We start from the raw sequence: 18034 nt of genomic DNA, 5'->3' as shown, positions 1-18034 counted from the left end.
GGTCTGTATTTCCCAAGGACGTGCTCATCTCATCACACCCTCCCCAAGATTTGCCAGGCTGCCCTGACTGCTGCATGCAAGCAACCTGTGCCTTCTCATCTCTCACCACAAGACTCTGCTCTGCCCTCACCCTCCCCAGCCTGCCCCCAGCCCAGCTCACCAGGGCCTCAGCCGCTCCACCTACCTGCACGGTCAGCTCCTGGCCAGCAGGGATATGAAGAAAAGCAGGAGCGTTGTCGTTCTCATCCAGCACAGTGACATAGATGGTTCCCGTGGCACTGCGGGGCGGTGCTCCTCCATCCTGCACAATCACCAGCAGCTGGTAGCTGGACTGCAGCTCCCGGTCCAAGCTGTGCTTGGTGCTGAGCTCCCCTGCAAAGGAGAAACAGGGACACAGCTCAGCCCCAGAATCTCTTTAGAGAAGGACTGAAGTGTCAGGGAGCCCAGCACCACAGGGGTAGGAAAATGAGTAATTTATGGTGGCACTGGCTTGGTCTGCATCACTTCTGACACGCTCTGAGCTCTCACCTCCATCAGCCCAGGAAGCCAGGGGGACTCTCACCTGTCTGCGTGTGGATGAGGAAATTGGAGTCGTGCTGGAGCAGGCGGTACGTGAGACGGCTGTTCTGCCCAGCATCCCGATCGCTTGCCATCACCCTCCCTACGCTGCTGCCAGGAGCCTGGTTCTCAGGAACAGTGAAGAAGTACCGCTCCTCACTCAGCCGGGGGCTGTTGTCGTTCTCATCAGTGATGCTGATCCGTACGGTGCTGGTGCCTGTTTTCCGGGCTTCCCCCCCTGAGCCGCCGCCTCCTGCCGACGCCAGCACTGTGAGAACATACAGGTCTCGCGTCTCCCGGTCCAGGGCGCTTTTGACATACAGCCAACCGCTCTCAGACATGATGCCAAAGCTGGCAGCATCTCCATCTGCACGCAAGTGGTAAGTCAGGGTCACAGCTTCTGCATCCCGTGCCAGGGCCCGCACCTGCAGGAAGCGGGTGGAGACAGGCACGCCTTCCCGCACCTCCACACGGTAGGTGAGCGTGTCAAAGATGGGCCCGTTGTCGTGCTCAGCCTGCACGTGCACCAGGAGCGTGAAGGTGGAGCTGAGCTGGGGCACGCCGCTGTCTCGGGCCGCAATGGCCAACCTGTAGGCTGCGCTGGCTTCATACTGCAGCGCCCCGGCCAGCCGCACCGCCCCCGACGAGCGCTCGACGCTGAAGGTGCCTTCGCCTCCTGACACCAGCTCAAAATTCACCTGGCCGTTGGCACCGCTGTCACGGTCCTCGGCTTGCAAAGTGTACACTGTAGTCCCGGGCTCAGTGGCCTCTGGCAGCAGAATGGAGTCAGAGGGAGAAGGGAATGCTGGCGCGTTGTCATTCACGTCTGACACGGAGATTTTCACGCGGGTGTTGCTGTAGGCCGGGGGGGAACCACTGCGGGCCTGGACATCCAGAACCAGGACCGCCTGAGACTCGTGATCCAGAGGCAAGCTGGTGCGGAGCTGCCCAGAGTCAGAGTCAATGGAAAAGTAGCCATGAGGATCCCCCGAGGAGATGGAATAAAAGATGTCATCGGTGTGACCTGCAGGCAAGGCAGTGAAAACAGCAATTATTCGCGAACCTGGCTTTCGGCCCGCTGAAGGGAGTAGAAGAGAAGGACAGTGCTGTCTGGGGCAGGCTCTGCTCCAGAGGAGTACAGCAGCAGCGTGCACTGTATGTGAGATGCGTGGGCACACGTGTGTACACACAGGAGCACGTGTGGGAGCATGCACTGCAGCTGAGGGACACGGGATGCGCGTTCACGTGTGCGTGCATCTGCATGTGCACGGAGCTCCCAGGACGATGCTGCTCTCTGAGGAAGTGTAGTATTGCTGCTTTGAGACAACGCAGGGACAGTGAAAACAGCTGCATAGGAAAGGGCAAAGCCGTACCGGGAGGATTTTGGGCACGGACAGCCCCCACGGTGGCGCCCTGCAGTGTGTCCTCCGGCACTGTGAAGAAGTACTGAGCTTGCTCAAAGACAGGGGGTGAGACCGTGCCCTCCACGATGCTGATGTTGACTCGGGCATTCGGCTGCGCCTGCAGGCCCCCTCCATCTTCTGCAGAGATCACCAGCTGCACCAGGGTGTTGGCTTTACCGCTCAGGGACCACGAGAGAGAGATGACACCTAGGAAAGAGAGGTGTTCAGAGTGCACTGTGCCCACGGCCCTGCCCATCATCCGGCACCAAAGGAGCAAACCTTTGAGACCAAAATGGGCAGCAAACAGTGTGTGTCACAGGGCAACGGGCCGTGGAAGAATCGGAGTAAAGAAGACAAATATTCCTGGGGAAGGCTTCCCAAATTCTCCCTTCTTGATCTCAAGCCCAGCCCCAAGCTAAGCAGCTATGAGGGCTGCAGTAAGCAAGCCAGAGAGAAAGTCTTCTGGAAGGGGAAGGATGGAGTAGGATTTCAGAGGTGGGGCACAGGGTGAGGGCCAGAATCTAGCAAGGACAGGTTGGTTCTGTGCTGCGAGCCTCCTGGAAGAAATACAGAGCTGAATGACCTTCCCAGACAGGCCCTACAAAGGAGGTTGCCCTGTGTAACAGTAGCCAATAGGCCTGTTTCATCCCAGATACATTCTGGCAATCTAGTGTGGGGAGACCTGATGCCTGTAGCGAGCACAGAACACCATCCTGTCCCTCTGAGAGCCCGTGGCATCACACAACCATGTACTCATTCCCCCAGGCGGGGGGGAACTGTTCTGGCTTTGGTGGCCAAAGAAGGCAAGCATTGAGAGGTCAACGAGAAAGGTTAGACTAGGAGAGCAATAGAAGGGAGGGAGAGTAAACTGAGCAGGGAGAGGAGGGAATTAGGCAGGGGCAAAAAACTAAGCAGGATACAGTTTGATGGGGCAAAGCACTGTGCAGGAGGAAAGGTGTAGGGAGACATTGAAGAACAGGGAAGAAGAGAACAAAGAGAAGAAATAAGGAATCAGAAATTGAGAACGGGCAGCCAGAGGATCAAGAAGTTGGAACAAGGACAAAATAGGAGAGCAATAGACATTCTGGTAGCATCTTGCACAGCTGAAATGGCCAAGCAGTAACTCTCAGGCTACTCTTCACATCTTCCTGCATCACACTGCTCTGCCTGGTGCTGCCTTTGGCTGGCCGTGAGTTCACTCTCACCTGTGTCCTTGTTGAGGGAGAAGAGGGGGGGCGAGTTCCCCAGGACGATGCGATAGGTCACTTTGCCATGCATCCCCTCATCCTTGTCGTGGGCAGTAACACGCAGCACAGCTGTGCCCGGCATGCTTTGTGTGCTGATGCTGGCAGCATACTCCAGTGGGTAGAACACCGGCCGATTGTCATTTATGTCCTCCAGGAAAACCTTCACATACACCATGGAGTTCAAGCCACCCTGTGGAAGGACGATAGAACCATAGAATGGCTTGGATTGGAAGGGATCTCAAGGATCAACAGGTTCCAATCCCTCTGCTGCAAGCAGGGTTGCCTACTGCTAGATCAAGTACTAGACCAGGTTGCCCAAGGCTCCATCCAACCTGGCCTTTAACATCTCCAGGGATGGGTTGTCCACAACCTCTTGGGGCAACCAGTTCCAGCACCTCCCTGCCCCCTCAGTGATTAGAGATGGGGCAGAGAACAGGGCAAGAGCCCTGTATCCTCTGTACGGTGCGGAGACAGCGGCACTGTATAGCCACGAGCTCTGCAGCACTCACCCCATCCACAGCAGTGATGGTGAAATCGTAGGCAGACGTGCCCTCGTCGCGGTCCAAGGGCTGCGCAGTGCACAGATGCCCCGTGTGCTTGTCGATGCCGAACTGCGTCGGGACCACACTGCCAATGCCAGAACCAAGAGAGTACGAAAGGGTCCCAAACAAGCCGCTGTCGGCATCGGTGGCTGTCACCTGGATGGGGGAAGGCACTACATGAGCGAGGTAACACTGCTGAGACCACCAGCCTGAGCAGAGGGACCCAGCCCACCACCACCACCTCCACAACCCACTGCTGCCCTCCATTGCACAGCCCAAAACCACTGCACAGCTCTCAAAGCTGGCCACAGTGAAGCACGCTGACTGCTATGTCTCAGCCCTGCCATTCTTGTCCTAGACAAGGTGACTTCCACTGCAGCACGCCCTGGAGGGCCCATGGGTGCCTGGAGCAATGTGCAGGCAGCAGCGGGGCACACCGGGGTCAGCCTATGTCCCCAGAAGACACAGGGCTGGGAAGCACAGGCTGTCAGACTCGTCAGAGCTGCACCACGCTTGCCGTCTGCAGTGCTGCCACAGGTGCACACAGGTGCTGCCACCGTGCAGCCACCAGAGGCGGTTTGTTCCAGGTGTAACCTCTGTTCTTGCACCACTGGGGCAACATCCACGACCCAGATCCACTGACTTCCCTTAGCAAACAAGTAGGCTGTATGGGAGGGGGTGCAGAAAAGCACACAGATGCCAAAGATCTAGCAGCCAAGCATCCCCACTGCACCCAGCCTGAGCAGCCAGCCGGAGACAAGCCATGCTTTTGCAGCTGCTGGACGTGGCCTTCTGCTCATTCTCTTTTGCAAGCTTGTCTTAAACTGGGAAGAAAACCCTCCTTCCCCATGCCCCAGGTCCCATCCTGTCCTCAGAGCTCTGTGCCCAGCAGCCCTGGGCTCCAAGGGATACAGTGGGCTGGCACTGCCCTCTGGCAACCAGGCCCAGCCAAACCTGTGGCACAGGATTTACAGCAGCAGTTGCAGTCACAGCAGGGGGATTAAAACAGCTCCTGCCTGCAAGGTCCCATTCTGCCTTGGGTTCCTTGCAGCTCAGGCTAGCAGAAAACAGCTTCCCCCTGGCCGCAGCATCACTGTCCACGGCTCGTCCACCAGCTGGGAGCTCTGAGTGGAGAACAAAGCTGGAGCACGAAGCCAGGAGGGAGGCAGCTGGGCCAGGCCCGGGTGAAGTGGAGTTCAGGCCTCGTCAGCCACAGCTCCTCCCAGCAGCAGCGCTGGGGCCTCGGCTCCCGTGAGCAAGAAGCGCAGGAACGTTGCACACGCGCCAAGGAAAGGGCCCAGCTGGGGGCTGCAAACAGTTCCTTCCTACGGGCAGGGCCCCCAACCTGAGCCACTACCAGATCCTCGGAGATGGAGGAACAACCAGAGTGCACAGAGGCTGCCGGGCCAGGGAACACAAAATGAAGCATGCCCTTCGTCAGGCCTTGTGTTCCTGCCCCTGGGAGTAGAGGCAGCAGCTGGGGGAGCCCCTCGCCAGCTCTCCGGCCGGCACCCACAGCCCTGGGAGGGCAGTCAGCACCTGCAGCGCCCTGCAGCCCTGCCTGCAGGCCTGGGCTCCCCTGCGGGGGAGGGGGGGAAGCTGAGAGCACAGTGAACACCGTGCTTCTCGCAGAGGGACCGGATTTGCTCCTCAGCCCTATGGCACAGCTGGAAGATGCACCAGGGAACAGGATTCCTCCTTTCTCCTTTCTGCTCCAGCTGCAGAGCACTCAGAGCCTCAGGTGCCGTGACAGCAGCCTGTCCAGAACACACTCTGCTCCAGAACACACTGAGCCCACTGCCTCCCTCTCTGTTCAGCTTCTTCCCTCTCCCCATCCCAGCTCCCTCCGACGCAGCACCAGCAGCATCGGGTTAGACATGCTTGGTGGTGTTCAAGGCCAGGCTTGACGGGTTTCTGGGCAGTCTGATCCAATGGTTGGCAACCCTGTCAAAAGTAGGGCATTGGAAATAGATGATCTTTGAGGTCCCTTCCAAGCCAAGCCATTCTGTGATGATTCTACCATGAGGCTCTGGCACAGGGAGTTCAGAGCAGGGCCTGGCTGTCTGCACAGGGTTGTGGGGCAGGCTGGGCTGAAGCCACTGAGTGCATATGGTCACTATGCGCAGCAGAGGCTGAGTACCTGGTTCAAAGGGCCACAGGTGAAATGCAGCATGAATCTGGATGGGATGACTATAAACCTGTGTCATTCAGATCAGAATCCGTCTAGAGACCCGAACATCAAGCTAAGGCTGTCAGGGAGCAAGAGGAGGGTGTTAAGTCAGGGATCTAATGGTAAGACAGCAGCAGATGGGGTTGCTCATCTGAGAGTATAAATCTGACCTCTCACATTGCTGAAACATTTATTTGAGTTACCTGCGCTCTGGCTCCATGCTGAATATCACTATGGGAGAACTGCCCTGTTTCACCGCATTGCAGCTGTGTGTCATGATAGGGTTTTACTGGGAGCAAAGCCACTGCAGATGGAAACACACCTGAAATGGTTAAGCTGCTATGATGGCACTGTGGCAAATTAGTAAGGTCCTTCCTTCAAAATGAACTGCTTATCACTCCCAAAATACTCTACAGTGCATGTCAGCTGCTTTAAAGTACTGTACAGTGGGAAGCTCTACAGCACAGTACATTGTTTCCTGTAGGCTTCTTTGGCCAAGGATGCTGGTATTTCCAGAACAGCCCAACCTTCCCCATGCTCTGACAATCTCTGTCCTGAGACAGTTATCTGAAGTTATCTGAACTCCAGCTTTCTGCCACAGGGGCTGGGTGGGGTTTTGGGAACAGGGGAGAAGCAGACGAGCTCTCACTATTACACAGCACAATACTATCTGCCTGGATGCTCTCTGGTACCTGCAGCTATCTCCCTGCAGGAGTGCCTCAAGCAGTCTGGCATCACAGGCCGGCATCTACTTGGGTGCAGAGCCAAGGCATACTCACAGACATTCCCCATTCATGTGTGCTTGGCGGCCGGCCTCACCACCCTGCTGCACTGCCTCAGGAAGCAGTGACTGCCTGGGAACAGAGCTCTATGCAAGCCCTGTCTGCAGGCAGTGTCTCCCAGCGCTGCACACCATGACAGCCACGTCCAGGCCCAGTCTGTAACAGGCTATTGCACTTCTACGTCCTGCAGCATTCCTCAGCCCTATCCACCTCTCGTGTCCCACCCTGCTCCACCATGTCCTAGGCCCCATATGGATGGTTGCATGACTTCTCTGACTGGTACATTTCTGTTGTCACCCCACAGCATCTCTCCTTCAGCTCCCTGTATTGTTGGCTTCCTCCACCATTTCTTATCCAGACATCAATAGTGCCCCAAAGTTCTTTGGGGGATGTGCAGAGTTCGCTCCTGACCGGGTGCTGGAGAGCACAGCATGGACTTGGGGCATTCCTCACCTCTGCTCATGTCTGCCACCTCTGTTGCAGGACAACCCACAAGAAGAGCAACACAGCTCTTCTTACCAGGGAATCTGATAAACGTTTCTAAACACTTGAAGGGAGGTGGGAGGTAAATGGATGAGGCCAGGCTCTTCTCGGTGGTGTGCAGCAATAGGACAAAGAGCAGTGGCCCAAAACCTGTACAAAGGAAGTTCTGTACTAACAAGCAGAAGTTGTTTTTTTACAGTAAGCTGACAGAGCACTGGCAGAGGTTACCCAGAGAGGTTGTGGAATCTCCTTCTATGAAGAAATTCAGGACCCGTCTGCATGCCTCCTTGTGTGACCTCTTGTAGGGACTGTTCAGCTGGTGGTTGGACTCAATGATTTCTTGAGGTCCCTTCCAGCCCCTGTGACCCTGTGGCCCCAACCTGCTGAAGTGTGTTGACAGCACCCTGGTTCAGGGCCAGCCAGAGCTCATTGCTTTCCAGCAGCGTAACAAAAATGCACTTCGCTCTGGAATTCCTTGATTCTGGGTACTGTGATGCTGAACTGTGTAAGCAAAGAATTGCATTCAGTGAAAAATCCAGCACAGGACTTAAAGCACAAGGACACTGATGATGATACAGTAAGTCCCTGGAGTTGGAGCTGAGACAGTGTGCCAAGGAGGCAGCAGCTCCTGAGGAACATCTCCACATCACAGACCCCAGCTTTCTCTTTAGCTTCCCAGGCCAAGAGGGGGTAACACACAGCTGGATCTGCTGTTTGCTGGCAAGGAAGAGTTGACTGAGGATGTGCTGATAATCTAGTGACCATGAAATAGTAGTGTTCAGGATGCTAAAGGGAGCAAGGAAGGAGAGTACCAGGATTCAGACAAAGCAAGACCTCAGCTTCTACAGGGACCTGGTAGGTGTAAGGGATCCCAACTATAAAGGCTAGAAGAACTCAAGAAAGCACGTAAGCCTCCAGGACAGCATCCTCCAAGCACAAGAGCAGCCCATCCCAGTACTTGTGAAAAACACTGCCTTGGCTAAGCAGAGACCTTGGGGCAAAGCTGCAAAAAGGCAACATATGGGACGCAAGCTACAAAGAAAGAATTTATAAACACTGCCCAGGAATGTAGTGGTAGTGTCAGGAAAGTCAAAGTTCAAGTGAGGTTGAGACTTGCAAAGCAAACTGAGGATGATAAGAGCTTCTAGCACTACATTGGCAGTAAGAGGCTGAACAACAGCCTACTGTGAATAGGGTGGGTGGTTTAGTCACAGCAGACACAAGTAAGACTGATGCTCAATGCTTCCTTTACCTCAACCTTCACTAAAAAGTCTTCCAGGCCCTCCATGCTTAATGTCCACATATGAGACAGAGAAGGCAACAGCTAGCACAGACTAAGTCGAAATCATGCCTGAGGAGGCTGCTTGCTTGATCCAGGGCCCAGATGTGCAGGGAAGGGAGAGCAGGGGATGACAGCGGCCTTGCCTTGAACGAGGATTTGGGCACTGCGTCCCGCAGTCCTCACACCAAGGCACGGTGCTGCGGACAGCTGGGCAGACGGCAAATCGGCTGCAGCTGGGGGGGCTCCGCACGGCGGCTCGGAGCTGAGCCCTGCCTGGAGCTGAGTGGCAGCGCAGCACCACGGGGCTCTGCCCTGGGCCCTCTGCTGCCCAGCATCTGCTCTGTGCGCACGGGGCACCGCCAGGAGCAAGCGATGGCATCGGCCCTGCTCTGCTCCGCGCCTGCCGAACCGCGTCTGGACGCTGCTGCCGGTTCGGGGAAACGCGGGCGCAGGAAAAGACTTGGCCCAGCGCCCCAGGTTCCAGGCGGGCCCTGGGGACGGAGTTCAGGATCCGAACACCGGGAAGCACTTCTGCACACTGAGGGGGCACAGAACGTCCGCTGCTGCCCACGGGCTGTGGAGTTTCCCCCCACGGAGATCTCCCAAAGCTGCCGGGACACGGAGCCGGCACCGCTCTGGGTGTCCCTGCCGGAGCAGCGCCGGGCCTGAAGCCCTGAGAGATCCCTGCCAGCTCCACCAGCTGGGAACCCTGCAAGGAGGGAGCTGCAGAGGGACCGGAGCTCGCTCAGCCTGCGGGAGAGCTTCGACCCAGCGGCGACCCACCAGCTCCCATGGGAGGTTATGCGCAGCCAGAGCCGGGCTCTGCACTGTGCTTCACAGCAGAACCAGAATCCACAGGCAGAGCTGGGAGCGCAGGGTTCAGGCTCCATCCGGGGAAAGGCTTTCCCCACACCCAGTGCAGGGGTGTTCAATACAGATTTGGGTCACTGCTGGGTGTGCAGCCCGGTCTGACCCCACAGCTGACCCCACTGTGAGCAGGCAGTTGGACCAGAGACCATTCCATGTCCCCAAGCCCTCAGTCACACTGTGATTCTCATACAGCTGTTGCATCCTTTTCCCAGAGCCACTAGCAAAGGCAGCCTACTGGGCTGTACAGAACTTTGCTCTGCTGTTTGGCTCCTTAGCACTCAGTATAGCCCTGGATTTGCTGCAGCCATGCCATTCAGTTTCAGTTATAGATTCTCTCCCTCGTCTTCTCTCAGTCATACACAGAGCAGTTCACAGCTCTTCCTCTGAACCTGTACACTCCTTCCCTGTGTCTGTGGGGGTGGGAAAATACAAGACATTCGGGAGAGCTCCAAAACACAGTCCATAAATCCCTGTCAAACCTATGGGCAAGGGGCTACAGGGCTAGCTGGCCTCTCCTCAAATACCTGCATCCCTACAAGAAGGTAAGAGCCTTGTGACCAGAAGACATATACCACCCACTACACACAACATGTATGCCTCACTACGGAGGTCTGCAGTCGCCTCCGCTTCCATAATCCACAGCAGGAGTCAAAGCATGCTGAGATCCTGTGGGGAACAGCAACAGACACAGATTCCCAACAGGTTTTCCCAACAGAATCTACATCACCCACACACATAAAAATGTCCAGTGCCAACAGCAATGATTTAGCACAGCCCCCACTCAGCAGTGTCACACAGCAGAACACGCACATTCCTGTGTTCATTGCCCATTCCCTTAATCTCTCTTGCAGGCTACCTCTCTTTTGCCATGCTGCCCTGGCCTCACCTGACACCCTGAATTCCGCCTGGGACCATCTCTAACGCCTCCTGAAGTTCTTTTATACAGAATTCTGCCTCAGCTGTTTTCTGGGGTCAATTTTTCACATCATTGTTCCCCTTCCTGGATTCTGCAAGGGTAAAGCCCCCTTTGGCTGGCATGTGCTGAGAGCTCCAAGGTGCTGCACAGCCAAATGGAATAAATACTCCCTGGAGGAGGGAGAAGGAAGCAGGAAGTCCTTTCCCAAGGGCCACGAGAGATCTGATGCATTTGGCTTTGAACAGGTTTACGCTGATCTAAAGGGGCAGCACTGGCTTCCCAGCCTATATGCGCACACCCTGCAGGATCAGTCACTGCCAGAGCCAGGCTGCACAGCCATCGCCCCCCTGTGCACACAAACAGCACGGATGCTCTTTAAGGGAAGGTGAGACAGGGCTCACAGTGACACAGGCAGTGCCCTCGCTGCCAGGCAGTGCCACGAGTCCAAACACAACGGGCAGAGCAGGCGCTGCTAACAGGGCCGTCGGCAGCCCTGGGCAAAATGAGAATGAACCGGGTCTGGGGTCCTTCGACAGAGCAAGGCAAGGACAAATGCAGATAAAGTCAGAAAGAGAACTGGGTTAAGGCTGAAATACATATGGATATCCAAGGGGATCCACCCCAGTAGATGAGCTGCCTAAAACATGGGTTTGGGGTCTATGTAAGAGGCAGGATTAGGAACAGGGCTGGAGATAAATACACTAACATTGCTTCAGCCAGGCTTCGGTGCCAGACCTGATCCTAAATGGAGCTTCTGGAACCACAGGCAGATGGTGGGGGCTGGGGGTCCCAGGTAAGGTTAATCAGGGCGATTAAAGCCAATTAGTGCTCTCAGGGCCCCATCATTCTCCACCATCTGCCTCTTCTAGGAAGGCCTTGGTTTGTGCTAAGCAATGTTAGTCCCACGCTGTTCTGCAGCATGTACTGCTTAGCCAAGATCATGCAGCCAAGTCATAGAAGAGCAACAGTGTCAGAAGGATTCTATTCCCTTCATTAATTGTTATTCAGCCCTGGTTCACACTTGAATTCTGAGGCTGGTGACTCTAAGGTTATTTGGAAACACGTTTTGTGCCTGTTTTGGTTTTGTTTTGCTTGGTTTGGTAGGTTCTTGTTTTGTTTTGTTTTTTGCCCTTTCTGTTTCCTTCTTACATCAGACATGGGGAATAACACAATACAAGGCCGCTCTCAACAACATGCTGTAGAGCAGCACAGACAGTAAGGAAGAAGCTGATGGAAGGGAATTAAGACTTTGCTTCCTGAACAGTGGAAGCAAGAGGTGGAAGGAGCAGGGGGAACTGAAAGAGGCTGTGCCCCTTGGGTACGGTGGGGCAGCCTGAACCAGGAGCATCACAGTGTGACTGAAGAAAGCAGCCCAGAGGTCCAGCTGGAGGCTGGGGCCTCACACCAACAGCATCCTTAAGGGAAAAGCTGCGTTTCACTGCAGCCTTTGGAGACAAAATGTTTACTATAGGCAGTTGTTAATCAGTGCTGCAGCCGTGCTCCAAAGTAGGATGGGCAGAGGGGACAAAGACACTCAAATGTTGATAGTGGATGAGAGGGCAGGAAGCCTTACAGACAACCCCAGCAAAATGTGTATCTGTGTATCAGTGCATCTGACAGCCCCTCCATGTCTGGTGTGTAAACGTGTGTGACAACTGTAGAAAGGATGAGCGTGTTCTTAAATCTGTAGGCACGGTGAGCCCTGAACGTTTATTTAAGTGACTGGCCAGATACGGTGTAATTAGACCTAGGAATATCACAACAGTCTTGTGAATACTGGTATATAAAAGGCATGTCAGTAGGAGAAACGTGCTAATTGAAAAGCACCAAAAGCAGTAACATGTTAAACTAAAATAGCCACAGTTAGGCACAGCTACCATCTTTGTGCCAGGAAGGAAACCGAGGAAGAGAAAGGATGAAAGGCAGAGGGAGAAAGACCAGGATGGTAAAAGTAAAGAGAACTGCACTGTTTGGTGGTAGCATATATATGCACCTCTCCTGTGAGGAAAGGCTGAGGGAACTGGGCTCGTTTGGCTTGGAGAAGAGAAGGCTGCAGGGAGACCTGATGGTGGCCTTCAGTGCTTGAAGGGAGCGGATAAACAGGAGGGGGAACGGCTGTGTGTGAGGGTGGGTGGTGACAGGACAAGGGGAATGGCTTGAAAGTGAGCCAGGGGAGGTTTGGGTTGGATGTGAGGAGGAAGTTTTGGAGGCAGAGGGTGGTGAGGCAGTGGCACAGGTTGCCCAAGGAGGCTGTGGATGCCCCATCCATCCCTGCAGGCATTGGAGGCCAGGCTGGATGTGGCTCTGGGCAGCCTGGGCTGCTGGTTGGCGACCTGCACACAGCAGGGCTTGGAGCTGGATGAGTGCTGTGCTCCTGTGCAGCCCAGGCCATGCTGTGATTCTATGAGCATCATTACATTAAAATGTCAGGTAAAGAAAAGGAACTGGGAGAAAGAGACAATCATGAAATGTACTGTTTCTTTCCTAGAATGAATGCAATTGAAATGGCATGTGCTCCTAGAGACCCAAGAACGTGTTTAGGAACTCAGGGGAGGAACCTGATGCTGTGCTTTCAAGAGTTTTCTTTGATAGAGGCTGCTATCACTGAGGGTCTCATGAAGTACAACTGGGGCATTTTCCAATGAAATCATTGACTGACCACTGTAAATACATGAAAAACTTGGTGTTTGCATTCAGCTTCCAAATGGATTGGAATTTGGCCAGGGATCTCAAAAACAGTATGAAGGACTGCTGCTGAGTGATTCAGGGACCTGGTAACCCAGAATTAGTGGAAAAGTGCAAGGTAATGGACCCCTGCTTTGCCTCAGACTTCACCTGCAAGTGGATATTGCCTCCCTGGACTTCAAGAAGGCATCTGCACTGCTCCCATAAGATCTTCACAGACAAGCTGCTGAAGTATGGACTGGGTGAGAAGGCAGCGAGGAGGGCTGAGAAAAGGCTTAATGGTAGAAGACGGAGGTGATCAGCAATGCAAAGTCTAACTGGCAGCCAGAAATGAGCACTGCAGGGTTGTCCAGAGTCCAGTCCTGAGTCACACCTCCATTACTGATTTGGAGGATGGGCAGTGTATCCTCAGCAAGTCTGCAGGTGACAAGAAAGCTGGGAGGACTGGCAGATACACCATTGTCATGCTGGCTTCCAGAGGGACTGTGACAGGCTGGAGAAACAGGCTGACAGAAACCTCAACAATAAGAACAAGAAGGATGAAGTCCTGCCCCTGGGGAGGAGCAGCCCCAGGCGTCAGGATGTGCTGGGACCACTCATCTGGAAAGCAGCTGTGCAGAAAAGGACCTGGTGGACACGACGACCACGAACCAGCAATGCGCCCTTGCTGCTGAGATGGGCCTTGCTGCCCCGAGCTGCGTTAGGACAGCGCTGCCAGGGGGTGAAGGAAGGTGGTAAGGTGATCCTCTGCCTCTGTTCAGCTCTGGTGGGGCCTCACCTACAGCACTGGGTTCAGAGCTGGGTCATCCAGCACGAGGGAGACATGGATGTCCCGGAAGGACTGCAGCAAAGGTTCGATAGATGCTGGAGGGACTGGAGTATCTCTGCTGTAAAGAGAAGCTGAGAGCAGGGCCTGTCTAGTCTAGAGAAAAGAAGATGCATGGAGAACATCATGAATGCCTATGAATAGCTGAAGTGGCAGTGCAAAGATGTTAGAGCCAGGCTCTCTTCTATGGTGCCCACTCTTAAGGGCCAATGGGCACAAACTGAGGCACAGGAAGCACTTCTTTACTGTGCAGGTGACTGAGTACTAGCACAGGTCGCCCTTAGGCATCGTGGAGTTGTGGTCCTGGGCAGACCCAGCACAGCTCTCCTTTCTGCGAGTCTGTGATCTGCATCCAACTGCCCTGAGCAGAGAGCTGCTCTGCTCCACCAGCCCTGCACTCAGCCAGCAGCATCTGCTGCCTGATCCTTCTTTCCTGCAGCTTGCTGGGAGATTTTGCTTGTGTACCCTGCAGCCGCTTGACAGACACAACTGGGCAGAAGGGGAACCTCATGGAACTGCTGTGGCTGAAGTAGCAGAAAAGAATGGCAAAAAACTGCAAGATGCTGCACGGTTAGGGAAAAAGAAAATGCAGCACAAATATCGGGGAGCTATGATTGCTCTGAGGGAAGGAGTGCACTGAGCAGGTGTGCCTCTCCGCAGTACACACAGAACTGGGAGAACAAAGATGGGCACCAAAGAATTTAGGCCTTATTTCACCTACCTCCTTCTAGTCCTCTGGCAAGATGGGATGGAAGGGAGTGGAGTCAACAGACCACAAAGCTCTTCTGAGTCCCTCAGAGGAGAAGGATAGAGAGTCACATACTGCAGTCTCCAACTGCACAACTTTGAGCAAAGGCTTCTCCCTCCATCGGATCTGTCTGCAGGGCAGCACCAGAGCGCCTTGCCCTCCCAGCCTTATTGCTCACCCACGTGCCCCCCTTCACAGTCCGCAGTGCGTGAAAGGATGGAGTCCCTCTCAGCAGCCATTCTCTGGCTATCCTCCCCATCTCCAGTAAGCACTGTCAGCAAGCAGGGAGCTCATCTGGAGCCCTGCCCTGGCTGGATCTCTGCTACGCACATGTTACGCTGCGGCTTTGGCAAACATCTGGCTCTGGGCTCCCGCCCCTCAGAGTGACGGCTCTTGGTGGGAGAGAAGGGGAGGCTGGCGCCAGTGTGGTCAACGATCCCACGCACGGCTCCCATTGCTTGAGTGTGTGCCAGGCATCCTGCCCTCCCCAGCCCTGGCACAGATGCTGACCAGCTAAAAGCAGCCAGGGAGCGGCCACGGCTGCTATTTCAGGAGTTGTCTCTGGCTCCGGGGTTGTGTCTCAGCCTCCAGCACGCTCGGGCCTCAGAGGAATGAACGGGGTCAGGGTTCGGCCCCAGTGATTGTCCAGCACGCGTGGCAGAGGCGAGGGTCAGACCCTGAGGCTGCAGGATGCGCCACATCCGGGGGGACTCCTCTGCACAGCTGCAGGCACTGTGTGCCTGCTCTGCTGCATCCCACGGCTACAGGGCGCAGCAAGGCTCTGGCTGGCAGCCCCACAGCCATGGTCCAGGCGTGGGAAGACGCAGGGCTGCTGCAGCCGTGCAAGAGTAAGTATGGAGAACAGGGGAGAGGCTGTGCCGAGATGTGGAAAAGCCCTCGGTTTCGAGAAAGAGGGGAAGCAGTGCAAACACAGACACTAGTGGGGAGGTAGAATCCCAATGGGGAGTAAGGCTGGACAAGACCTGCAGGAACCTGAAGGTGAGGGCAAACTTCCTGGGAGTCTTAGTGCTGCGGAGAGCAGGGGAAAGTAAGGAGCAGAACAAGGATAAGCAAGGCTGACACACAAGCATCCAGGTGTCCTCTCTGTTCGAGCAGCAGGGAGACAAAATGGGAGCTGCAGCAGACAGCTAAAGGGCACTGGGAACCTCAACAGAGCAGAAGAGTTTGGGTGCTGAGCAGGGGAGAAAATAGGACTCTGCAAGAAAAGTCTCAAGGGGATTCAAGCAGGGCAGCAGCGGTGTAGCGTAGGATGTCAGAGGGTCTGGATGCAACCTGCTGGGGGACGCTGATGCCAAGGACTTTAAAGTGGGTTGCTGGGCTGCAATTTGACTGCACAGAGCTCAGCAGCGAGAGCTGGCAGATTGTGTCTACACAGCAGGACAGGACACAGGCAGAGATGTATGAATAAGACTGGAGCTTGGCGTATCAGAGGGAGAGCAGCAGAAAGGGATGGGGAGCAGAAGACGCTGGGGTGCCCCAGGGCCATGCCCATGAGGAAAAGCACTGCCAGCGAGCACTGTCCTGGGGGTAAAACAGCAAGGGTCCCCTGGGGGCAGACATCAGCAGCTGGCAGCAATCAAGGGGTGTGGAGAGAAGAGGAGGGAGCAGAGACTAAGGGAAGGGGAGGGGGAGCATGCTGTGGGGCTCTGTGAGGGGAGAAGCAGGGCTGGGCACTTTGGGGGGGTAGGGTGCACAGGTGTGGGGCTGCGGGTGGCGTGGAGGAGGGATGGTGTGAGCAAGGACTGTAGGAGAAAGGGGAGTTCTAGGGGACCTGGGGCCAAAGCAGAGATGAAGGAAGAGGGGCAGCTGTGAGGGGGCTGGGGATCACAGCAGAGGAAGGAGGGATCTGTGGAGGGGGCTGGGGGAGGAGCAGAGCATGGGGGGAGAGGAGCACGAGGGGCTGGGGCCTCTCGGCTGCAGTGGAAAAGCTGCTGCAGCTCCAGGGGAAATGCTACTTGAATTAATCATGGCGCTGGCTGCTGTGCCAAGCCCAGGAGGAGGCTGCTGGCAGCACAAGGAAATAACTTTCACAGGAATTTGGAACAAATGCAGCTCTTCTGGCGGTAACAACAGTGCTCACCTCCCCCAAAACCTCCCTGTGTACCAGCATCTCCCCCATGTCCCATGTCCCTCTGCACCCCAGATTCATCCACACGATGGTTCCTTTCTCAGAAGCACAACGCGCTCCCTCCCCTCACGCTGATCCCCAGTTAGCTCACAGACATCTCCTCATTTTGTCTCTGAAAGCTTGTCTTCCTATTTCAGAAGAGGAGAAGGCCTGTTCTGTGCTGTGCAAAAACCTGAAAATAGGTTAATGCTAAAGCTCTTGTCCCAAGAAACCGAATGCACACAGCAGCATCCTCCCGCTCTCCTTGGCAGCAAAGTCAGTGATCATCAGTCCTCCTGCTGTTCTGGTCCCTGTCTGTGGCTGCTCCCTGTGTTCCCTCACAAATATTCCCCTTTGGGGCCATAATGATGCATCAGGATTATCCCTCAAGACTCCATGTTACTGTAGCCTGCTTTAGCCTAGAGCACTTCATGCAGGCACCATATAGTGCACGGCCCCAGAGGCTGCCCAAGTGCAGCACAGCGCCCCACAGAACCACAGAATTGCACTCGGGCTTCAAAGCTCATCAGACTTGTCCTCAAAACTGTAAGACAAGGATACACACTGTGCATGGGGTTGGTCAGCTTCTGATTGCTGATGTTCTTCCCTAACAATTGTGTGTATGGGTGCAAGTGAAACACACAAAGCCTGGTTCCAAAATCTCTGATACTGGATCTATACAGGAGTCCATAATCAACCATCTCATCTCATTCACATTTCAGTCAAATCAACCACTGCTCACAATATGGGGTTTACACAACTCTCTGCTTTATGCAGACTGCCAGAGGACAGACAATACTTGATTCAGCTTAAAAAGTTAGAAAGGCCCAGAAAGAAAATATCTGACCGTGCATGCAGCTTGGTACAGTGTCAATCCAACAGAATGTTTGAAACAAATGTAAGCCAGCAGAGTGAATTTATAACAGAACAAAGTTCCACATCGTGTAAACACAGCATTTGAATGTGAGCTGATGAGCCTTAAAGTATCCATGCCAACCTCATGAAGTTCAACAGGACCAAGTGCAAGGTCCTGCACCTGGCTCAGAGAAATCTCAAGCACAGATGCAGAACGGATGGAGAACGGCTTGAGAGCAGCCCTGAGGAGAAGGTTTTGGGGATGTCAGCTGATGAAAGACTCAACACGAGTTGGCAATGTGTGCTTGCAGCCCAGAAGGCCAATGGCATCCTGAGTTGCATTGAGAGAAGTGTGGCCAGCAGGGCAAGGGAAGTGATTTTATATCCAGCTGTGGAACCCCCAGCACAGGAAGGACATGGAGCTGTTGGAGCGGGTCCAGAGGAGGGCCATGAAGATGATCAGAGGGCTGGAGCACCTCCCCTATGGGGACGGGCTGAGAGAGCTGGGGATCTTCAGCCTGGAAAAGAGAAGGCTGCGA

The 18034-nt window shown here is 54.8% G+C and overlaps 2 protein-coding genes across 2 annotated transcripts in view; one reads left to right on the top strand and one right to left on the bottom strand.

Moving 5' to 3' along the window:
- The window catches only part of DCHS1 (dachsous cadherin-related 1), a 31144-nt gene extending 22671 nt beyond the window's left edge, over positions 1 to 8473 (bottom strand). The window contains exons 1-6 of the mRNA XM_042890690.1: positions 8438 to 8473; positions 3718 to 3906; positions 3167 to 3398; positions 1932 to 2168; positions 563 to 1582; positions 185 to 372 (exon numbers count right to left, since the gene is read on the bottom strand). Coding sequence (XP_042746624.1) covers positions 185 to 372; positions 563 to 1582; positions 1932 to 2168; positions 3167 to 3398; positions 3718 to 3906; positions 8438 to 8473 — 1902 coding nt within the window. The remainder of the gene's footprint in view (positions 1 to 184; positions 373 to 562; positions 1583 to 1931; positions 2169 to 3166; positions 3399 to 3717; positions 3907 to 8437) is intronic.
- Positions 8474 to 13059: 4586 nt separating this feature from the next.
- The window catches only part of LCMT2 (leucine carboxyl methyltransferase 2), a 20286-nt gene continuing 15311 nt past the window's right edge, over positions 13060 to 18034 (top strand). Inside the window, exon 1 of the mRNA XM_042890688.1 lies at positions 13060 to 13180. Coding sequence (XP_042746622.1) covers positions 13060 to 13180 — 121 coding nt within the window. The remainder of the gene's footprint in view (positions 13181 to 18034) is intronic.

This window comes from Lagopus leucura, unplaced genomic scaffold (assembly GCF_019238085.1).
Source record: "Lagopus leucura isolate 7727_CA_CO unplaced genomic scaffold, USGS_WTPT01 239-0_obj-0_obj, whole genome shotgun sequence".
Classification (NCBI taxonomy): Eukaryota; Metazoa; Chordata; class Aves; order Galliformes; family Phasianidae; genus Lagopus; species Lagopus leucura.
The sequence above is the reverse complement of the archived record's forward strand: the minus strand, read 5'-3'. Positions and strand labels throughout refer to the sequence as shown.